This window comes from Suricata suricatta, chromosome 7 (assembly GCF_006229205.1).
Source record: "Suricata suricatta isolate VVHF042 chromosome 7, meerkat_22Aug2017_6uvM2_HiC, whole genome shotgun sequence".
NCBI classification, from domain to species: domain Eukaryota; kingdom Metazoa; phylum Chordata; class Mammalia; order Carnivora; family Herpestidae; genus Suricata; species Suricata suricatta.
The window spans coordinates 22,445,751-22,468,602 of record NC_043706.1 but is presented as its reverse complement, the minus strand read 5'-3'; the positions used below and the strand labels follow the sequence as shown (position 1 = coordinate 22,468,602).

Genomic DNA, 22,852 nt, shown 5'->3' with positions numbered 1-22,852 from the left:
GGATTGGGCCGCGGCCACCAGGGCCAGCATGGAGGTGGTGCCCAAGCGGTGCTGCTGGGGCTTGACAGCAGGAGCCCGCAGGGAAAGCCAGGCCCTGCTCCTGCCTCCCCCCTCCCCCCTGCGGCCTCCCTCTGGGGATGCGGTTTGCAGAGCCCAGCCTGTCCTCTCACAGCAGAGCAGGAGCTCAGTCACTGGCGTGGGAGGTCGGTACTCTGCTCCGTTAGCCTAGGAGGGCCTTCCTCCTTCCTCACTTGGAGCCTTAATAAAACTCAAAAGTCTTGAACATCCCATTCTTGTTTCCTCCTCTCCACTCCACGTTTGACCCTTTAGCTCTCCAGAACAAAAGTCTAAAAAGGCCCTTGGTGTTTCTGTTTGCAGTGTATTAACCCTCTCATTCCTCTACCAGCAGGGATCTATCCCTTGATCCTTGCTGCACGTGCCTGAGGGGCAACGATGTCTCAGCTCCACCTTTGTCCTTTTTCCCGGTCAGCATTTCTCGAATTGCCCTTCTCCCCCTTTTCCTGCTTCCCTGCCCCAGGAACCACCTGCCCTGGGACCACAGCCAGATCAAGGCTGGCGAGACTAGCAACCATGGAATCATGGAAGAGAGCCACAAGGCTTTTTTTTTCTTTTTTTTTTTTTTTTTTTTGAGAGAGAGACAGAAAGAGCGTGAGCAGGAAAGAGGCAGAGAAAAATCCAAACACAGAATCTGCAGCAGGCTCCAGGCTCTGAGCTGTTAGCACAGAGCTTGATGCACGGCTCCAACTCCTGAACCATGAGATCATGACCTGAGCCTAAGTTGGCTGCTCAACCAACTGAGCCACCCAGGTGCCCCAAGGCTTTCTAATTCAATCCCACACGCATTAGATATTAACACTGTGTGTCAGGCGCCACACTTGACACGAAGAGGGAGAAGACACGGCCCCTGCCCTTTCAGACACTTTTAATCACATAACGCACAGAGGTATGTCGGCTCTTCCCAGATTACAGACCTTAGTAAGTGCCACAGCACGAAGAGATAGAAACAGCAGGATCTGGTTTAGTCATGGTTGGTCCACGTACAAATGAGGGAGCGGCGAGGCACTGTACACTCAGGTAGTTACCATGTGCTGTGCGTACACCGATGCCTCTAATCTGCACAGCACCCGGAGGAGGGGCCCCCGGCAGGATCCTCGTCTTGCACATGGGGAACTGAGACACAAAGGAACTGCCCAGCCTCACAGAAACTAGTAAGTGGCGGAGCTGAGTTGTGCCCGCTGAGTGACCACCCGCAGAGACTTTCTTTGAAGGGGGAGTAAGGTAACGGGGCCTGGTATGTGTAAGCAACTAAATGGTAAGCCATTATTGTGTCTTTAGTCTGGTGATTTTCTAAAGAAGCTTACAAAACACAATGGAAGGGATAATTAATCATACCTTACCTTATATGGTGTTTTGTAATTTATAAGGGTTTTTAATCTATATTAGCCCATTTAATCTTCATAATAATTCGGCAAGGTAAGGATATCATTCCTAGTTTACCAGGGAGTCTGCTGGGGCTGAGGGGTGTGCTGGAGCTCAAAAAGGACGAGGTGGGTCCTACGAGGTGAAGGCGAAGGGCAGCATGACCGTCATTCTCCGTGTGCAGGGCAGCCTTTAGGAGGACGGCCCTTCACTAGCAGCGGTGTGATTTCCTGGAGGAATCGGAGACTTGGGGGCTACCTGCACCTGGGTTGAGACCCCCCTCCACTTCCTCAGGACCCCCCCTTTCCACTCAGGACCCCCCTTTCTACTCAGGACCTCCTCTCCACTCAGGACCCCCACACTCCCTCAGGACCCCCCACACACTCCCTCAGGACCCTCCCCACTCCCTCAGGACTCCCCCACACTCCCTCAGGATTCCCCCACACTCCCTCAGGACCCCCCACACTCCCTCAGGACCCCCCACACTCCCTCAGGACCCGTGCACCCGTGAGCACTGCAGCCTCTGCTCTTCCATTTCCCCATCTTCACAACCTGGACAAACCATCTGCCTTAACCCACTGTGAGGGTGGGCACATGAAAGTGAAAAACCCCGTGACCCGTACAGGTAACCAGCAGATATGATTGTTTTGGAGAAAAAGAAATATCACAAGTGGCCTTCATGGTCAATCCCGTGTACGAAAACATTCTGATTTACTTTGCATAATGGATATTAATCATTAATGAGCCTGGAACATTACCTCTTGGAGTGACAGTTTTGCTGGCTTGGAGCCTCAGCAGCATTGCATAAGGTTTATTTGATGGAAGTCCGAGAAGCTTATTTTTTCATCTTTAAATGTTTATTGAAAGTGGCAAGGAACCCAAGGTCATTCTGAAGGGTTGTGATTTGAGCGGAGGTGACACCAGGCCATCCTGAAAGTCAGGACACAGGTGTTTTTGGCAAACGCCGCTGCCACTTTTCTGGCTGGGGGCGAGGCTCGTGTAATCAGTGGCATCAAACATTAGGGTTGCACTTGGTCCTTTGAGTCTACAATTTAGGAAGACCTAGCCTTCTGAGGGGAAGGAAGGGCAGGTTTCCCTGCAGAAGATGGTGAAACCCAGCATTTCTCAGAGGCACTTGACAAGGCCCAGGCTCTTCAGGGTACCTCTGTGGCATCACGAGGGACAGTTCTGAGAGACAACAGTATGTGAGGTGCTAAGTGATTTCTTTTCCAGATGAGGAAATCTGGGCCCAGAGAGCTTGGCAGTTTGTCCACATAGAGGAGCACAGCCTGGAACCACAGCCTCGGTGCGGTGGGTGTTTTATTATGGCAGCGTCTTCTCCAGAAATTAGTCTTTCATCTCTTTTGTCTCCCTGTCAGGTTTGGCTTTTGACATGACAGATGGCCCAAAACTTCTTCATATACACCCCATGTTTTAGTATTTTATTTTATTTTTTAAATTTTATCTTTGAGTGAGAGAGAGACAGAGACAGAGTGTGAGGGGGGGAGGGTCAGAGAGAGAAGGAGACACAGAATCCAAGCAGGCTCCAGGTGCTGAGCTGTCAGCACAGAGCGGGACACAGGGCTCTAACTCATGGACCCAAAGATCACGACCTGAGCCGAAGTCAGACACTTAAGCGACTGAGCCACCCAGGAGCCCCTAATTTTATTTTATTTTTTTATTTTAATGTTTATTTATTTTTGAGACAGAGAAAGAGCATGAGGAGGGGAGGGGCAGACAGAGAGAGAAAGAGACAGAATTCAAAGCAGGCTCCAAGCTCTGAGCTGTCAGCACAGGGCTCAAACTCATGAACTGTGAGATGATGACCTGAGTCAAAGTCGGACACTTAAAGACTGAGCCACCCAGGCGCCCCCATGTTTTAGTTATGTTAATCAACTTAACTTACTTTTATTTAGTGGATGGAAAATGCGTTTTTCTCTGAGGAGTGGGAGAGGTAAGGTAACGGTCCCATTCAGGCTTTTAGCCACATTTATGAAGACGGCCGGGTCTCCTTCTGCGCGGCCAGGGAGCCTTCCCTGGGCTCCAGTGCACAGACCACATTGTGCGCACCCTGCTTCTTACGGTTCTCTTCCCCTCCAGTCCGTGAGCTCCTCGGTGGCGGGGACAGTGTCAGAGCAGCCACGTAGGAGGTGCCTGGTGAAGTTGTCTTGTTCCCTGTCTCCCTGACGTGTGAATTCTTCTCTGATCACCTGCGTGGAGGTGTCTCGATGGGAACCCCACATTCACATTCTCTTTACCTTCAATGAAGTATCACATCTGCCCTCTGAGCTTTTCGGTCACAAGTTTTAGACTGGTTTGGATTTGGTGCAAAAGAACATAGTGCTTCACATGTGTCCCTAATATACAGAATCTGAACTCATGGTTTTCTTTGTTGAAATAGAATCCAGCAGTAACAGCTGGACGTTTAGTTTTAAATATGGAAAAAAACTATTTCTTTTTAACATAGGAATGCGTAATCTCTGGCCAGTGTTTCCCTTTGTTACACAATTTCTCCAGGTAAATGACTAGGCAATGATACCCTTTTTTTTCCTTTAAGTTTTTTAATCTAATCTAAAAGTCTAAATTTTTAAATCTAATCTAAAATCAATATTTGATACTTGAAAAATAATGTTTACACGCTGAAGTGTGCTAATGCGGCGGATACCAGTGTAACCGCCACCCCACCGTGGTGTCCCCAGGCCCTTGCACCTCCTGTCCTCCTCCCCATTTCATCTCCTCCCCCTGCTCTCCTTGCCCAGAGCAGCTACAGTGTTTTCTCCTAAAAATTCAGATGATCACAACCTTTTTTCCCCTATCCATTTCTACCCCATGGCTGAGAGTTGATATTAGATTATATTCTAGGAAAAACAAATCAGTAACTGTTTCTCAGAAGTAATTAGCCTAACCCGCCTCCTCTAGACCTTTCTTTTACCAAAAGGGATGGAGAACAAAACGTTAAGACACAGGATGGGTGTCTGCTCACTGGGGTCTGTTGCTATGAAGTCAGGAAGAAGTATTAAAATATGTAGTATCAAGGGATCTTGATGACCTAAAACACCTAAAAGGATCTGGCCTAAAAGGACCAGCAGTCAGTAGTGTGGGGAAAAGAATGTAGGGTGAGAAAGAAAGACAGAAGGTCAAATCCAAGAGAGTCTGCTCTACAAAATACCTTTTTGTCGGTGAGAGTCTGAAATTTGATCTTTACTCCAGTTTTGAACAAGCCATTGAAATTCGATGTCTTAAGTTCTTGAGGTTAAATTTTGTTTTGCCTATTTTCCTCTGAACCCTGGAATAGTCAGAAGGCTAGTTCTGTATGAACTCAGGCAAGTTCAAGTTACATTTTCTAGTTGGCCCTGGGTTTTACCTCCTGGCATGTGTAGTCCCTAACAGAATGGGAGCAGCATTGCGCACACTGAGGCAAAAAACGGAAAAAAGAAACTGTGATCACAGAGATTTTGCTCTTCGCATGTACCATTTTGAGGTTAAATTTGGGATTGAAGACTTAGAAACCTAGTGTCCCATTTTGTATTTTTTTCAAATACAGAAGGGAGACAGGAGAATCAGATGGCATGAATCGGGGCCCCCATTCACTTCTTTGAGGCGTGAGGGAAATACTTGCCTCCCAGTTAACATGAGTAACTGGGAAAAATTACAATCACGAAGCCAAAAGTGACCTCACTTCAACTATCGTGATTATACAAGGCTGTGAAGATCCAGACCAGACAATTAATGGGAGGTTTAAACACTTGGGCAAAACTGGTACAGATAATGTACCTCGGAGAGGAAAGCCCTGGAGGCAGAAGTAATGCCGGCTTCAGAAAGGTTTAATGATCTAACCTGAAAAAAATGAGTGTAAGAGATGAAGTCTTTGCTAAGTTCGGAAGCTATGATGAAGAGACTAAATACAAAATTTCAGCTCTCCATTTCCAGAACCCTTATTTTTTTTTGATCAGGAGGTTTATTTATCCATTTCTTGTTTTCATAATTGTATTGAGATTTGAGCCACATAACTGAACAATTCACCCACTGAAATTGTGTGATCCCGTGGTCTTTAGTATATTCGCAGAGATGTGCAACCCTCCACACAGTCGGTTTGAGAACATTTTCATCACCCCCAGAAAGACACTCTTAACGTTTTCCACGTGAGTATTCTGTGTACAGCGCTTTGCCGGTGCTCCGAGGGGGTGGTTTGGACCACAGGCCCCCCGCTCTCTCTGTGATTCCTTCTTTAATTCGAGCCACACGTGATATTTTATTTGAACAGATATTTCTGAGGTTTACTTTTTTCTTTTGTTTAAGTTAGAAGCTATTGCAGGCAGGGCCGTGACATCCTGCTCTGCATCCCTAGGGTCCCTCAACATAGGGCCACTGCTTTCCACTTCTACCCTGCTCATGACCTGGAGTAGCAAACGCTACTTTGTTTCTCATATGCATATAGTTTGTTTTAAACAACTAAGAGGTCTAGAGCTTTGAAGTAAATTTGAGAGGACTAAAAAAGATTTGAAATTTTGTTTCTGTTCTTAAGGAGTTCAGTAAATAGTTGAGGGGCGACCATGCCATAGAAACTTGGAAAGTTCATTCGGTAAGCAGACTGCCAAAATGATTGTCCCAAGCCATTTCGTTATGGAAAGTCTTGGTTTCCTGTCAATCTTCAACCAGAACTGGAATTCTATCAAAAAATTAAGAACAAATATGAGAACCTGGAAGTTTAGAAGAATACTTCGAACTTGCTAGTTCTCATGTGGTTTCTGGGCGAAGTAACAGAACACAAGCTGCCTGAGCAGGGACTGTGCTCACCTCTGGCCAACACGCTACGCTCCCGGCACTGAGTGAAACTAATTAAGGATGAAAGCAGAACCTTGGAACAAAGTGAGAGAATCTGTACACACCAAGGCAGCATGGGATCAAGAGTTAGAACAACCTGAATTTGTGACGTTCCAAACCTGCCAGCCCAATTTGATAAACAGCTTTTTTATTACAAAATGAAGAGATGGAATTAATGTAAGGGAGCTCTGAAACTTTGGAATGTAAAGCAAAGTAATCGATAGTGCACACTGTTTTTATAGGTAAGACTGACTTTTAAGTTAATTTAGATAAGAACACAATCACACAGACTGTAAACACTCTAGAGATACTTATAAATCAAGATAATTAATTTAAAAGTTCAGTGAATCATTTGGAAAGGAAATGTCATGGAAGGCACCATAGGGATAAATGTTAGATTTGTTCTTATTTACATAATTATTAATTAGGCTGGGGATACTACTTCTGGAAACAGTACTAGAAACTGAGCCATTTTCTGTGAGCCCTGAGAGGCCTTAACGCATGGATGTTAAGAGCACCGCCTGGCCCTGCATTTGATCTTGGCTCTGCCACTTCCTGGCTGTTTGACCTTGGACAGGTGAGCTAAGGTCTGCAAGCCACATTTTCCTCGTGGGCACAGTGGGAAGAGGAATCGTGTGCATCTCACAGGATTGCTCTGTATAATAAGGTGCTGGTGCATGTGCTGTTGCTGGCATAGGGGCTCCTGGGTGGCTCAGTTGGTTGAATGTCGACTCTTGATCTCAGCTCAGGTCATGATCTCGTGGTTTGTGACTCTGAGCTTTGCATCGGGCTCTGACCTGACAGTGCTAACCCTGCTTGAGATCCTCTTTCTCCTTTTCTCTCTCGCCTCTCCCCCACTCGTGGTTTCTTTCCCTCAAATAGATAAATACACATTTGGAAAAAAGAAGAATGCATCAGCACAGTCTTTGGCACACAGTTAGCACCCCACAAATGGTAATCATTGATAATATAATTACAGTAAAAAACCAAGGGCTGTGTGTTTTGAACTAAAAAGAGAAGCAGTGCCTGAAAGAGCTGCAAAGTAGTCCTTTGCCTAAACTTGGCCTTGGTTAAAAGCTAACTAAAAGTCACCTTGACAGTTTCAGAACTCTGTGGAGAACTTGTCGAAGAAGCTGACCCTCCCCTGTTAAAGGGACTGTCAAAATAATTAGTAGTCCAGAAAAAGAAGAAAAGTAATAGCTTTGCCTAAAGGGAAGAACACAGAGGTGGAGGTAATAATGAGTGGTGAGTACAGAAAACATGCGTAGTAGAGAACAGCGATTTGTTCTCCTGCCTTAGTGTCCTTACACAAGAGAAGACCATGCAAGAAGATTTTGATGTCAAAACACAGTCAACTAGAATAAAAGTCCTCGTCTGTGTTACCAACTGTAAGTTAAGATTATCTTCCTTGAGAATATTTATGAACTAGGCATGGAGGGCCTAAAGTGCTTATCATGAAGTGGTAAGAAGGGAGCCTTCGAGGGAAGGTGCATGGGGACATTTGTAGTTAAAATGTGGACGTGAGCCTGAAGCAGGGGGCCAGTTAGGAGGGACTAGTACTGAGACACCCAGATCTCATTGTTCAGACCCCTCCCTGCACCCCAGCTGCTTTGGCAAGCTTATTAACCAGGTGTCATGGATAACTGTCAAAATTGTGTATCTGTTCAACTATCTAACTCAGTGTTTTGGCTTGAAAATGATGAAGCCTGTGCTTTATGAACATTCCTTCATGCCTTCTTCACTACCGGTTGCTAAGTAGGTGCTATCTCCATGTTTCTTAGTCCAGTCTCTAAAAAGCGGACTTTTTAAAATTTATATAAATGTGATTGCATTTCTAGTAGTGACTACAAGACAAACAATGATGACTTCATGTGTGGTTTTATTATCATAAAGTATACATTCCTTACAATGTATATGAATGCAAACTGTATACTTATGTGTATACATCATATGGTAGTAAGAACAATTTTGGTATTTTTTAAATTCCCTTTGTACAGTAATTTCAGTTGTCTGTATTTGAACTCATGACACGGTTTTGAGTGTGGGTCCTCATCTGGCTCCCTGAATGACTTTCACTGGGTTTGTGGATCCAGAAGTGCCACGCAGAAACTGGGTTTGTGAACATATGTTCTGGAACCAGGGTTAGAACTTTCACACTGTCAGAGGGTCTGTGTCCTCTCCCATACAGAGTTAAGAACCACTGTGTAAGGACATGCAGTGTCAAGTCAGTGTTGCTTTGAAGGCCGCTCTCTACCTGCTTTGCACACACAGCAGAGCTAGATAACAGTCTAAAAAGAGAACATGAAAAAAGCAGAACCATGCCTTCGCCTTTCCCCCTACAAAAGATGTATCTCTGTGGACGAGACCAACACGAAGTGGAAAGTGGGAATGAAAACACGGAGCATCCTGGGTTCATCAGCAGGGAAGGGAAACCAGTGTTTTGGCTCTGGCGGAGTGTTGGCACTAAAAGGGCGAGTCCAGTGCTGGGCCAGAGTGTACACCCGAATACACATACAGGAACGAAAATCTTAGAAATAGGGGCAGGTGCTGATTGTGCTCTCCGGACTCTAGAAATGAGGCTGTAATCACTGCTGCAACTTGCTGCTGCCATGACCTCAGGCTTAAGTGAAACTTTGATTCTAGGGAGAGAGCAGGACAGAAACATGGCCTCTTTTCATTTTATTTTAATTCCAGTATTAACATACAGTGTTACATTAGTTTCAGGGGCGCCTGGGTGGCTCAGTCAGTAAAGCATCCAACTTCAGCTCAGGTCATGATCTCATGGTTCATGGATTGGAGCCCTGTGCCAGGCTCTGTACTGACAGCCCAGATTCTGTGTCTTTGGATTCTATGTCTCCCTCTCTCTCTCTGCCCCTCCCTTGCTCCTGCTGTCTCTCTCTCTCTCTCTCTCTCTCTCAAAAATAAATAAACCTTAAAAATTTATTTTAACATTACATTAGTTTCAGATGTATGATATAGGGATTCAATAGTTGTCTACATTACTCAGTGCTCATGATAAGTGTTCTTTTTTTTTTTTTTTTTTTTAGTTTATTTCTTTTAAGAGAGAGAGAGAGCAGGGGAGGGGCAGAGAGAGAAAAAAAAAATATCCCAAGCAGGCTCCGCACTTTCAGCACAGAGCACAATGCAGGGCTGTGTCATGCTAGATCAGGACCTGAGCCAAAAATCAAGAGTCTGATGCTCAAACAACTGAGCCACCTCTGTGGCCCCTCTAAATCCGTTAAGGTGTCTTCTTAATCCCCATCACCTTTTTCATCCATCCCCCTCTGGTAACCATCAGTTTGTTCTCTATAGTTAACAGTCTAATTTTTTTGTGTCTTTTTTTCTTATTGTCTCTTACATTACACATCTGAGTGAAATCATACGGCATATGCCTTTATTTGACTTATTGCCTTTCTTTGACATTGTATTCTCTAGATCCATTCATGCTCTTACAAATGACAAGATCTCCTTTTCTTGCCATTTGAAAAGATTCATCCTTTTTCATGGCTGATTAATATTCCATTGTACATATGTACTACATCTTCTTTGTCCATTCATCAATTGATGGACCCTGTTTTGGCTATTGTGAATAATGCTGTAATAAATATAGGGGTGCATATGTATTTTTGAATTAGTATTTTCATATTCTTTGGGTAAATCGCCAGTACTGGAATTACTGGATCATATGGCAATTTTTTTAAATTTTTTGAAAAATCTCCATACTGTTTGTCACAGTGGTTGCACCAGTTTGCATTCCCACCAGCAGTGCACAAGGGTTCCTTTTTCCCCACATCCTCGCCACCACTTGTTTCTTGCAGTTTTGATTTAAGCGATTCTCACAGGATGAGGTGATACCTCATTGCGGTTTTGATTTTCATTTCCCTGATGATGAGTGAGGTTGAGCATCTTTTCATGTGTCTGTTAGCCATCTGGATGTCTTCTTTGGAGAAATGTCTGTTCATATCTTCTGCCCATTTTTTATTGGATTATTTTGTTTGGGGGTGTTGAGTTCTATAAGTTCTTTATATATTTTAGATACTAACCCTTTATCAGATATGTCATTTGCTAATATCTTCTTTCATGCAGTAGGTTGTCTTTTTGTTTTGTTGATTGTTTCCTTTGATGTGTAGAAGCTTTTTATTTAGATACAGTCCCAATAGTGTATTTTTTGTTTTGTTTCCCTTGTTTTAGGAAACATATCTAGAAAAATGTTGAAGTGGCTGTCAGAGAAATTACTGCCTGTGCTCTCTTCTAGGATTTTTATTGTTTCAGGTCTCCAGTTTAGGTACTTAATCCATTTTGAGTTTATTTTTGTGTACAATGTAAGAAAATGGTGCCATTTCATTCTTTTGCATGTTTTCCCAACACTGTTGGTTGAAGAGGTTGTCTTTTTCCTATTTATATTCTTGCCTCCTTCGTCAAAGATTAATTGACCATATGTTCTGTTCCATTGATCTATGGTCTGTTTTGAGACATGACATCTGTATCAGGAACCTCATGAGATAAGGCACCCCTATGGCATCATCAGCGATGTCACCATTGAGTAGGAACCCAGACACCACTACCAACTTGATTCTGGGCTGAGTACAAGTACAGAAACCACAAAAAATCCCTAACCAAGGAGAGGTGATTAGGGAGAGAACATTAGTGATTGTCTCCCATACAAGATGAGTCTGCACATACAAATTTGTAAACTACATAAAGAACTCGGACCTTAGAGTGTCAGCCAACTAAATCAACAACTAAAATCTGAATTCACTGGAGAGTAAAGTAAAATCAAAAAGCATTCTTTATAAAAGAAGAAAAAAATGCCTAACATCGTTAAAGAGATTAGTGGAGGTTAATACCCATTTAAAAAAAAAGTACAAAGCATGAGGAACAGGAAATTCTGAATAATGGGCAAAACCAGGCAGAAGTGGAGTGTAAATAGATAAGAAAAAAAAAAAAACAACTGGAAATATCAGAAATGAGTAATATCATTGAAATAAAGACAAAACAGATGAGACTAGACTCAGTTGAGAAGAGAATTAGGAAATTAAGCTCTTTTTGAAGAACTCTTCCAGAATACAGCACAAATACGTACATGTTAAAAACTCAAAATGGAGCAGTTGAAAAAAGATGGATTAAGGAGCTCCATGATATGTGTTACTGCAGCTCCAGAAGAGAATGAAAACAATGACAGAGGAGTGGCTGGAATTTCTCCAAAGTGAAACGAAACACGAGCCCACCAATTGCAAGCACATTCTGAGTGCTAAACAGAATAAATGGAGATAAATGCACACCAGGCGTCATCAGAACCTCTAGGATAAAGATAAAACTCTTTAAAACTGACAAGAAGAAAAGACAGACTCCCTAGGAAGAAACAACACTGACTTACAGCAAATGTGTCATTAGCATAATAGGTACAGAAAAAAAAATTTCAAAATGCCAAGGAGAGACCATTATGAACCTATAATTTTGTGCCCCGCTAAATTATTTGTGTGAGGGGTTTCACACATGTAAATACTGAGTTTGCCTCCCACATACTTTCACTGAAGAAACTATTAAAGGATATTCATGTACAAGAACAAAAATTAGCAAGAAGGAAGGCTATCAAAAACAATGAATGGCCTCAAATTTGACCCTGCTTGCAAGGTCATCAGGTGCCTGCCACAGTCTAATGGCTGCTGCCAGCAGACACGAGACTCCTGAGTCAGAGACAAAGGACTGTCACTCACAGCACCAAGGCAGAAGGAGCTTCCTGTTCATGTTGGTTCTTCTAACCCCCCAAATTCCAGAGGGGTGACGCAGAGCAGCTCAGGTGGCTGCTGCTCACACACTGGGCTGAGAACACAGCTGACAGTCATAAAGTTTAGGAACCCTACAATGTTTTCTTTGTTGGATTATGTTTGCTTGCTTTTCTTCCATTCTTTTAAAGAGGCTGTTAGCAATCCTGCCCAATCTTTGACCTGAGGCAGATACTATCTTTGTTATTCTGGTGAAGAAGCAAATCTGCTCTCTTCCCCTACCTCAGGGAGAGACTACCTCTGTCTTCCGAGAATGTTCATTATGCAAGTGCTAGAAATTGCACAGAAAATTGTCTCCCCACAAAAAAGGACATATATAAAATTAATAACAATTTTTAGCTTAAAGTAATCATTGTTTTAAGTAACTTACTGGTTTGTGTGTGCTTTATAAAAGATACAACTCTAATAGTTGGGGAGAGGAGCTGTTTAAAAAACTAAGGTTTCTGTATTATTTAAGAATAATATAGAGTTCCTAAATAAATTTAAGCTTTAGATAAGTTTATTAAAGGGTGTGTGTGTGTGTGTGACAGAGAGATTTAAAGAATAGACATACAATTTACAGATTTTTAACCCAAAGAGGAAAAATTATTAGAATAATTTTAAAAATTGGTCAATCCAATAGAATGCAGGAAAGAAGAAAATTTCAAGGAAAGACAATGTTTGTGGGATATATCTAAAGAGGTATTTAGAGGAACATTCATAGCTTTAAATGTTTTTACTTAAAAGAAAGAAAACCCCCCAAATACATGAGGTACTCTTTAACCTAAACAAGCTGGGGAAAGAACAGAATAAAGTCAATTAAACAATAAGAAAAATAATGAAGATACGAGCAGAAAATAATTGGAACAGAGGAGAAATGTGCCCCACTTTTATCTGTCTCTTGCTAAGTATGTGACTCTGGCACTTTAGCTGACAACTTTCTCATCTGCAACTCTGGAGACTCGGGTCTGAAGAGATCAGAGGGCCTTTTAAAAGGAAGTAAGGGTGATGGAAACACTAAAGGGACATGAGAGTAAAATGTAATAAGCAAAACAACTTCAAAGAAACAAAAACGGAAAGCATAACAACAGCTTCAGAAACCAAATTCATGTGATCTGGATGGCATGGAGAATTGTCTTTTTTGGAACCATAATTATTTTATTTTTTTACTGTTTTTGTTAAGTGTTTATGTATTTATTTTGAGAGAGAGCACAACTGGGAAAGGGGCAGACAGAGAGGGGGGAGACAGAGTACCCAAAGCAGGCTCTGGGATCCGAGCTGTCAGCATAGAGCCGGATGTGGGGCTCGAACCCATGAACTGTGAGATCATGACCTGAGCGGAAGTCAGCGCTTAACCGACGGAGCCACCCAGGCACCTCCGTAATCATTATTTTAAAAATCCAAACTATTCTGGAAAATTTGTGAAGTATGGACATAGACGCCATAGTGGAGTCAGTTCAACATGAGTTCAATTGGCATTTATTAGCCAGGCACTGTAGAATCTTCTGCCGTCCTCTAGCCAGTAAACTTACTGCTTGTACTCTGGCAAGACTGTGTTCTCTGCACACTCATCCCTGATGGTGTAGCCTGCCCCAGGCCCTCAGCAGACTTGCCCACAGCATGCATTTCCTGAGTTACAATTCCTCTGCTATTCCTGTGTAGCTGCTGGGCTACCCAGGTGAACCAGACATTAGTCCCTGTCCTGGAGAACATAATGACCAGAGACATGAATGTAACAGGGGTGCTTAATACAGTCGGGGGACTTGGGGTTAGGGAGGCACGTAACTCCATGATTATTCTGTCCCCTAACCCTGAACAGGCAATAAAACAATTCTTGGGTTGGAAGTATCAGTAATTGGCAAAGATATGAAGTTTTAAAAAGGACAGACTGAAAAACATTCATAGATTCCTAGGATTAGCTCAATTTAATAAAATAAGGGTATTATTCCAACCCCGTAGAGGTAGCCACAATGCAATAAATATAAGGACAATGTACCCTTTTAGGTGTCTCTTGGTGCTCTGCAACAAAAGACAGAACAAACAAGTTTATTAACATGTATATCATGCACGTAACACATACGAGTATGAGAGATGAGTAACTCAAAGGTTCGGTTTGTATTTGAGCTTATATAACGACTTAGCAAAAGAACGATACATATTTAGAGAAGTAACATTGCCAATGAAAATGACCTGAGTCTCCAGGGGTGGCAAGTTATGGAAAGGTAAACATGTGGGAGACTAATGGAAGATAAAGGCCTGTTAGTAAAGTTTGTTGGGTAGATTCTTCTGTGTTATCTCTGGGCTGATAAGAGTCTAGAGTTGTCTCCAGTGATTGGAGACAGGAGATGCAACTCTTGCAAACTTTCTTCCCAGCTTTTAGGCAAAGTGTGTGTGTGTGTGTGTGTGTGTGTGTGTGTGTGTGTTGTGTTAGCCAGTGGGGGGAAGGGAGGTGGCTGAGAGCTTTTCTTGTATCAGCTCAAAATAAACCTTATACCAAAGTGACATATTTTGGGGTGGCATTTATTGCTACTCTCTGATAAGAACAGAATTTACAAGAGAATTCATGAACGGAATAAACTCTGAATTGGCTGACCTCACTCGCTGGGGCGTGTCATGCGCCTGTGCCCCAAACGACTCAACACCTGTAACGTGCAGAGCTCACTCAGTGCACTTGCTGTGGAATCCAAGGTTGCACCTTAACTTTGGCCTCTTAAAGATAAAGTCAAAATCTCTACTTGAATACTTTCCTTTCTTCCCCAGAGGTAATCACTGTTCTGACCCCCCTTCTCACATCTGTTTTAACACAATTCTCACATAGATATTATTGCCTACCTGTCTTTGAACTTCTTTAACTATTATAATGAATACATCTTAATACAACTTACTTCTTAAAAATTTTTTTAAATGTTTTATTTTATTATTGAGACAGAGAGAGAAACAGAGCATGAGTGGAGAGGGCCAGAGAGAAAGGAAGACACAGAATCTGAAGCAGGCTCCAGGCTCTGGGCTGTCAGCACAGAGCCTGATGCGGGCCTCGAACCCAGGAACTACGAGATCATGACCTGAGCCAAAGTTGGCCACTTAACTGACTGAGCCACCCAGGCGCCCCTACAACTTACTTTTTTAAAAACTCAACATATTTTTGAATTTTTAGCCATAGTGATGTATATACTTCCAGTTCATTCACTTTAACTCTCCTGGATTCTGTGTATAATATAATGACATATATGTAGTCATTATTATATGAAGTCAATACTAATAATGCCTGTTTTTCAGATGAGGAAATAAAAAACAGAGATGAAGCAGTCTGTCCAAATCGCATAGTTAGTAAGGAAAATTCAAGTTTAGGATCGCAGAATTTTGCTTACTCCATTCCAGTTCATTGAGTTCATAGCTTTTCCTGTTTCCTGTCTTGGTTAGGATTTATAATGCGACCCAGCAAGGCTGAGAGTGGGCATCCTTAAGTTACTCTTGACTTCATTTGGGGTGCATCCAAAAGTTTTAACATTAAATATGTTTGTTGTAGGTTTTCAATAAACATCTTGGAAGGAGGTTGCCTTCTATTTATAGTTTGCCAAAAACTTTTTTTTCTTATAATGAAGTATTACATGTATTACATGTACATGTACTTCCTTTCCATGAAAAAATCATGATTTTTTTCTTTATATATTGATTATAGATTGTTTTTGGTTTCAAATAATTCTCAGTATTTAAGAATAAACCCCCCTAGGTCATTTTGTATGATTATTGAATTGTTGGGTTTTTTGTGTATGTGTGATTTTTGAATTATATTTGCTGAAGTTACCTTTAGGATTTTTTATGTAGGTTGTAAGGTGAAACTGGTCTATGATTTGTTTAATTATTCTGTGATTATGCAGCTTTAGCTTAAAGTTTATAAATTCATGAAAGTAGTTAGTTTTCCCTCCTTTTCTGTTTCATGAAATAATCTATTTTAAAGGGACTGCTTCACCTTACATATTTGCTAAAGTTATATTATGAACTATCTGAGTCTAATGCTTTTTTGGTAAGATTTGCCTGTTAATTCAATTTCATACAGTGTCATTGGTTTAAATTTTCTGTCTTGAGTGAAAATTACCATCTAACCCAAGTTTTCAAACTCGTTATTAAATAGTTCATATTATTGACTTGTGACTTTTCAAAGTCTCTACTATAACTTGTTTTGATCACTATTTCAATTCTTAAAAGAAAAACCCATAGGAATTATAGAGAGGATCTCAAAAGAACAAATCAATTTGTGGTTATTTGATAAAACTAATAAAATAGACATTGTTCATCTAGATCAAGAAAAGAAATAAGAAAACAAAAATAATATCTGCTGCTAGTTAAGGTCTGTGAAAGGATTTCAGTCTAAAATGGAACATAAAGATAAATGGAGACTCACACATACTTCCTGAGAGTCTGACTCCCTGTGAATGCCTGACTCAGAGAGGACCAGACTCCCTCTTCTGACCGCTGAGTATCTGCCCGGGAACTTTCCGCCATCCTCCAGCCAGGGTACTTACGGCCTAGACTCTGGCAAGACTGCCTTCTCTGCACGCCCTCCCCATTGATGTAGCCTGCCCCAAACCCTCAGCGGACTCTCCGGCAGCATGCACTTTCCAAATTGTAATTCCTCTGCTATTCCTGAATGAACTCAGTTTCTGGTAATTCACGCTTGCCTCAGCCTACCTCTTTATTTAGGTTAACAGGTTTTTTCCAATTCTAAAATTATCTTCCTGGGATTATGGATTATCAAATCCTTACCAGACCACTTTGCCTGTCCACCTCTTCTTTGTCTTCCCACATAGTCACTGTCCCTTCATCAGAGCACAGCCAGAGGTGGAGGCATGTCTGTATGCCTTATTGACCTTAGATGTCCATTAGTTGATCTGGTTACAGAAGAAGGAGCAGCTAAATTGATTCACTGTAATGTAGACGTTGCTCACATGGGGTAGTGTTGTAATGTGCTCTTAACAAATACCTACAGTGCTACGGGGATTTTGCAAGGTAATAGAGATTTGGGGGTGAAAAAAAATACACACCCCACCCTCAAAAGTAATTGCAGAATTACAATAATGAAAGGTAATATGAAATAGAAGTATAGGCTGCCGTAACAAGGGACTAATGGAGTGTGCAAGGGTTAGAAATGAATGTGGAAATGGAGGATCAGAAGTAGAGGGGCGCCCGGGTGGCTCAGTTGGTTAAGCATCCAACTTCAGCTCAGGTCTTGATCTCAGTTTGTGGGTTCGAGCGCCATGTCAGGTTCTGTGCTCAGAACCTGGAGCCTGCTTCAGATTCCGTGTCTCCCTCTCTCTCTGCCCCTTCCTTGTTCACACTCTGTCTGTCTCTGTCTCAAAAATAAATAAACATTAAAAATGAAAAAAAAAAAACCAGTAGAGTAGGGAGGGCAGGAAGCAGTATATGGAGAAAGTAGCTTAGTGTGTTCAAGAAACCAAATAAGCCAGGCTGGTGTGAGAGCCTGGAGAATAACAGAAAGAGCTAGAAAACTTTTCAAGAATTGGGAACTTTATCCTAAGAGCAGTGGGAAGCCCCTGGTTAGTTTTTAACATCTCTGGCTAAGCCTACATTCCAGTGACCATAGATCCATGGTTATCTTATTTTCAAAACAAAAATTTATTGTCCCCCTCAAAAAAGCAGAAGTCACTGGTAGGTATTGCACATTTAACATGTACCAGTTAGCATAGTGAGTGCTTCCTTTAGATAAACCATTACTTTAAACTTGCCGTATATAATTCGTTAGCTTGAACTAGTTTGCAGTGTAATATTCTGGGGTTTTCTCCCTGGTTTTAAAACTGTATTTTTTACTGTTAGATGTATTTTTTAATGTCTTGGGGGCCCATATTTTGGCTGACAGCATTATGCTACTATCATGTTTCCTGTCATCACTGGGTTGCCTACACAAATGCTCAGCTGATCACCTCCCATTTCTGTCATTAGGGCTCAGTGGTACCTCAGCTTGGATCAACTGAAGAGGACATATCGTGCTAATTCTTGACAATGTCAGCCTTTTATCTAATCTCCCTAAACTCGCATGTTCCTGAAGTAGCAGGAGGATAGTGTCCAAAGGAAGAACAATTTGTGTAGCCACCAAACTCCTGTCCTGGTGTTACATTAACCCAGGGATGATTTACCACAAGATTCTGACTTTATTGTGGGAGAGAAAACCAAGGATGTTTTTCAGGAGCCTTGGTATTCTGTCAAAAGCACCTAGATGGTAGCTGTATAACGTTTATTTGAAATGTGTGTCTGACATCTTTATTGATATTTCAAGTTGAATAATCATATTTTGCTGGAGTATTTGATTCTTCAGAGGTCTTGCCATTTAAAAAGTTATACTTTTCCTGATCAGTTACTCACCAAAGGGTTTCTAGTGATATCAGGCTTGGTGTAAACCAGTTTATGAATTTGCTCTTCTAACAGATTTATACTTTAGCACACATTCCCTTAGGACTTCATAGTTATATAACAAAACACTTTTTATCGTGGCAGTAACTTATAGACCAACACTGCATAAGCCATATAAACAAATGCAGCGGCTTCTAAAAGCATCTACTTCTAAATATCCAGTATAATGATGAACTTGAATAAACTGGAAAAAATAGAATAAAATGGGGGAAATGGCTACATTTGTGTTTAACTATCTTTAGAACTGTAATTTGAAAAATAACTCCCCAAATGACAACTTATCATCCCAGCTTTTTATTTTAATAATTAGAAATACTAACAAAGAATGACATTACTAATTGAAATATCAATTTTGACAAGCCTTTAGTTATTTCTCTATTAAAACGATTTCCTGAAAATATCACAGGAAGTTAATGAATCGCTTGTTAATTAAATGTGAAGTTTTATACTCTAGTATTCAAATGGAAAAAAACCCTGAAATATGATATATTCAAATTGCTTTATACTAAATTGAACATTAATGGTTATATAAATATAATATATGGTAATGTTACAAGCAAATGTGATAAGAATCCATAACATTCATAATGGAATTTGCTAATTTTGAATATTGGCTTTATCTTTCTGTTCACTTTGGCCCTGAAAATCCAAATGCTGAAATAATGCTTTACCAGCATTTCCTAATTAGCCAAGTATAACTTTCCATGAAAATTTTAAACATTCTCATCCAACTAACAAGTCAATCTTTTTTCTCTTGTTTTGTTAGCCTCTTAGCAAATACCCTGCTGTGATAAATGACATCTCATTCTGGTTACCCTCTGAGAATTATACAGAAAATGATTTCTATGATTTAGTACGAACAATTGGAGGAGACCTGGTGGAAAAAGTTGATCTGATAGACAAGTTTGAACATCCAAAGTAAGTAAAAAAAACTTTCTGATTTTATGCTTTGTTGTTTCTCTGTGAAAAATGACTGTGGAAACATATAATGAAATTTTGCTGGAACTCAATGCACATGATACAAAATGTCTCCAGAATTTATAGTGAACATATCATTTACCAGGAAAGACTTTTATATCAGTCCTTTCTGAAAATCTTTCTAAAATACATATTTAATCTTTCCTGCCTTCATAAAGAAAAATATATGAAACAATGTCTTAAAGATCTTGGAGTTTTTGAGTATTGCTTTTAGAAGTTATTTCTTACCATATCACGTCCTAGGAACAGAGTAGTTTGTAGAACAGAAGCTGTTTGGTTAGTCTCTTGGTAAATATTTACGAAGTTTTGCCACATGCCAAAGCTGGGTTGGGTCCTAGGATAAAGCTTTGTTGGGTCTTGTGTTGGGTCCTAGCTCTGGATCCATCTCAGTGTTGGCCTGTTTGCCCTGGTGTGGGGGGGGGGGGGGGGGGGGGGGGGGGAGGGTATAGTCTTATGCTAATCAGATTTGACTCTGCTTTGGCTTTAAAAAAGTTTTCTTGGGTTATATCATTAAGCATTTACTCTGATACGTTGTTCTATCCTGTTTCATTCTTTAGGGATTCCAGTTATACATGAATAGTCTCTTCTTTGTCTGACTTCTCTACCTGTCAGCTTTTCTCTAATGTTTTAAAACTCTTTATTTCCACTTCATTTTTAATGCTTTTCTCATTGCTACCTTCTCTGTCTCTTACTGTTTTCTGTGGTCTCTTCTTCCCTGCTCACATTCCATTTCCATTTTTGGTTACTTTGTTTTCCCCACCATTTCTGAGTTCTGTGAGTTCACATTTCCATTCTTTCTGTTTTCTTGTCATCTACTCTCTATTTCTGCTTTGTAATTTTGCTTCACAGAAGAATTGCTTCATTTGGTTTTTAAAGTTTTATTACAAGATATTCGGCCAGCAATTTCTTATGATCCAATGGCAACATTTTTTTTCTATGATTTCTTTGTTAGTGAGTTTTTCAGCCATCTTCCTTATATTTTCCTTGATTTTTAAATTGATGTATCTATGGTATGTATATGATTGCCTTTTTGTTACTTATATTCAGGCACCACTGGATTTTCTGAACCAGCTTTGCACAAAGTTGAGGTGTGAGGTTGGGGGCTGACTTGGCAGAGAGAGGCAGGGTGATCATTCAGGCTAGTTGTTTTCACAACCCTACAGCTTTCTTCCCCTCCATTGCTGAGAAATCAACTCTTTCTTTAAATATGGCTCATTCATCTCATTGATTCTTTATGTAGTTCTGCCTCCCATCCCAAATCCTCTCTTCTTACAAACAAAAGATTCACCTGTGTTACCTCAGTGACAAAGATTTTGAAATTTAGGTCGTAACCCTCAGCTCTGGGAAAGGTATCTCTGCTGGTGTTTTCTGAGAAATGCCACTGTGTGTATTTCTTTTCTTCACATCCTCTTATTGGCTTCTACTTGATTTCAGCTGCTTTTGGCAGCCTTTAAATCTACTTTGGAGTTTGCAGATGATATTGGCCCCTTAGCTTTACAGAAAATAGAATGTATGGAGCATCCTGGGTTTTTGACACAATGGAATACCCATTCAGCCTGGGACTTTTATGTGAGAGAAATTTCCAGGAATTTGCATGTTGGTACTGAAATTCTCTTTACTGACTTTCGAGGAGGGGAAAAATATGGGAATAATACTGATTGCTAAGGTAGTAACTGATATACCAAAAGCACATGACTTGTCAATTTTTTCCCTTTTGTTGTTTGATATGTAGAAAATCCTTTGGAATCAAGGATTCAGAATCCATTCTTAATGTTTTACTTCTCAAGCTTTTGCTTCTTGTTATTGCCTTAGCTCTGCAACTCTGCCTCTCATATCAACAATGTCAAAGTTAGATGAGTTGCCCTTTCTGGTTAAGATCATCAGATTTTAAAGGTTATAGAACAATGTTATCGTCTGGATGTGGGAGTAAGTGTGGTTTGGGGGAGGGGGCAAATATTGGGTTTTCCTTGTAGGTGACTTCCAGTGGTTCTGGTAAATGCAGTATGGGCAGGTTAATTGGAGCAACAGCAGTGAGAGTGAAGTAGTGTCAGGGTCCTGTGGACCACGGACAGACCAGGCAAGCAGATACTCCATTAAAAAAAAAAATCATTGGACTGCCAAAGAGTACTCTGTTTATGCAGGTCTGTACATGCAACCACATACTACCTGTTGCAAGGAGAATTTGTCCACTTCTTTCTGAAAGAGACATACTTTTGATTGGAAATTTGGAAACAACCAACCAACCAAATTGGCACTGATTTTACTATTTTTTTAAATAAATGTTAACCAAATATTTAAGGACTCTTATTCTGAAGGCCTGCCCAGAGTGTGCCCCGATCTTAAAAAGGGGCTTGGTGATTGGAGCAAGCTTCTCGTGGCAGACATTGCCAATTATCTCTTGATATCCAATCCCCCTTTTAAAAAATAATGTAACCTTGATTTTTTATCTAAGCAACTTGCCAGCCAACTAAAAGTCTGCACTTCTGAGCCTCCACCATAACTAAGTGTATCTTTGTGGCCAAGTTTAGCCAGTGATTTTTAAGTAGAAGTGTTTAATGGTGTTTCCACTAGTTTCCCTGAAAAGTTGGGTTGAGGCTGTCCTTTTTCCTTTCTGCTACTTGGATGTGAATGTAATGGCTGGTACTTTGGCAGCCATTATGGCCCATGGTGTGACCTCACAATGGAAGTTGTGTCTCATACAGCCTGGGTATGGGTATGACGCTGGAGTGTCAATTTAGCCCTGGACTTTTACGTGAGCTAAGTATCTTGTTGAAGCCACTTTTTTTGGATCTTTGTTACTGACAACCAAAGGTAAACTTTGCTATTATAGCCCTGACGAAAAGGACATACTTGCAGAAAATGACACATTATTTAGTAATAGCAGCTCGCTGCGTAAAAATTCTCAGCAAATACCTAGGGCAGGAGGGTGGGAAGCTTTTTCTATTAAGGGCCAGATAGTAAATATTTTTACTTTTGAGGTAACATCTGCTCACCTCTGCTGTTATGAAAGCAGCCATAGACAAAATGAAATCAAGCAAACATGGCTGTGTTCCAATAAAGCTTTAATTACAGAAGTAGGTGGTAGGCTAGATTTGGCCCATGGTTTGCCGATCCCTGATTCAGGGGAGGCAGCCACCTATACTTTTTTTTAACTGATCCCCCTTCACATATTCTAAAATCCTCCTCTCATAGGTCTTTTTACCTGAGGAACCCTGACCCCCTCCTGTTCTCCTCCCATTAAGAGTTTCGGACTTGGGTGGTGGCATGTGTAGAGTCTCCTGACCTTGCACTCATCGGTGCATATCTTGAACTCAAGACTTACTTTATTTTTTACCCATAAATTAAATATTGCTAGACGTTCCAAAGACCTCTGCCCCTTTCTTCTAACATCAAAAGCTGAGAAATACTAGTGGTGAGTG

General features: G+C 41.0%; 1 protein-coding gene across 6 annotated transcripts in view; it reads left to right on the top strand.

Moving 5' to 3' along the window:
- FARS2 (phenylalanyl-tRNA synthetase 2, mitochondrial) overlaps positions 1 to 22,852 on the top strand; it is a 511,516-nt gene that overhangs the window by 337,739 nt on the left and 150,925 nt on the right. For all 6 annotated transcript variants that reach the window (XR_003910723.1, XM_029944535.1, XM_029944536.1 and 3 more), the window contains one exon: positions 19,222 to 19,373. Coding sequence is in view for 5 of the 6 variants with exons in the window: in XM_029944535.1 (XP_029800395.1) it covers positions 19,222 to 19,373 (152 nt within the window). In the remaining variant the exon portion in view is untranslated. The remainder of the gene's footprint in view (positions 1 to 19,221; positions 19,374 to 22,852) is intronic.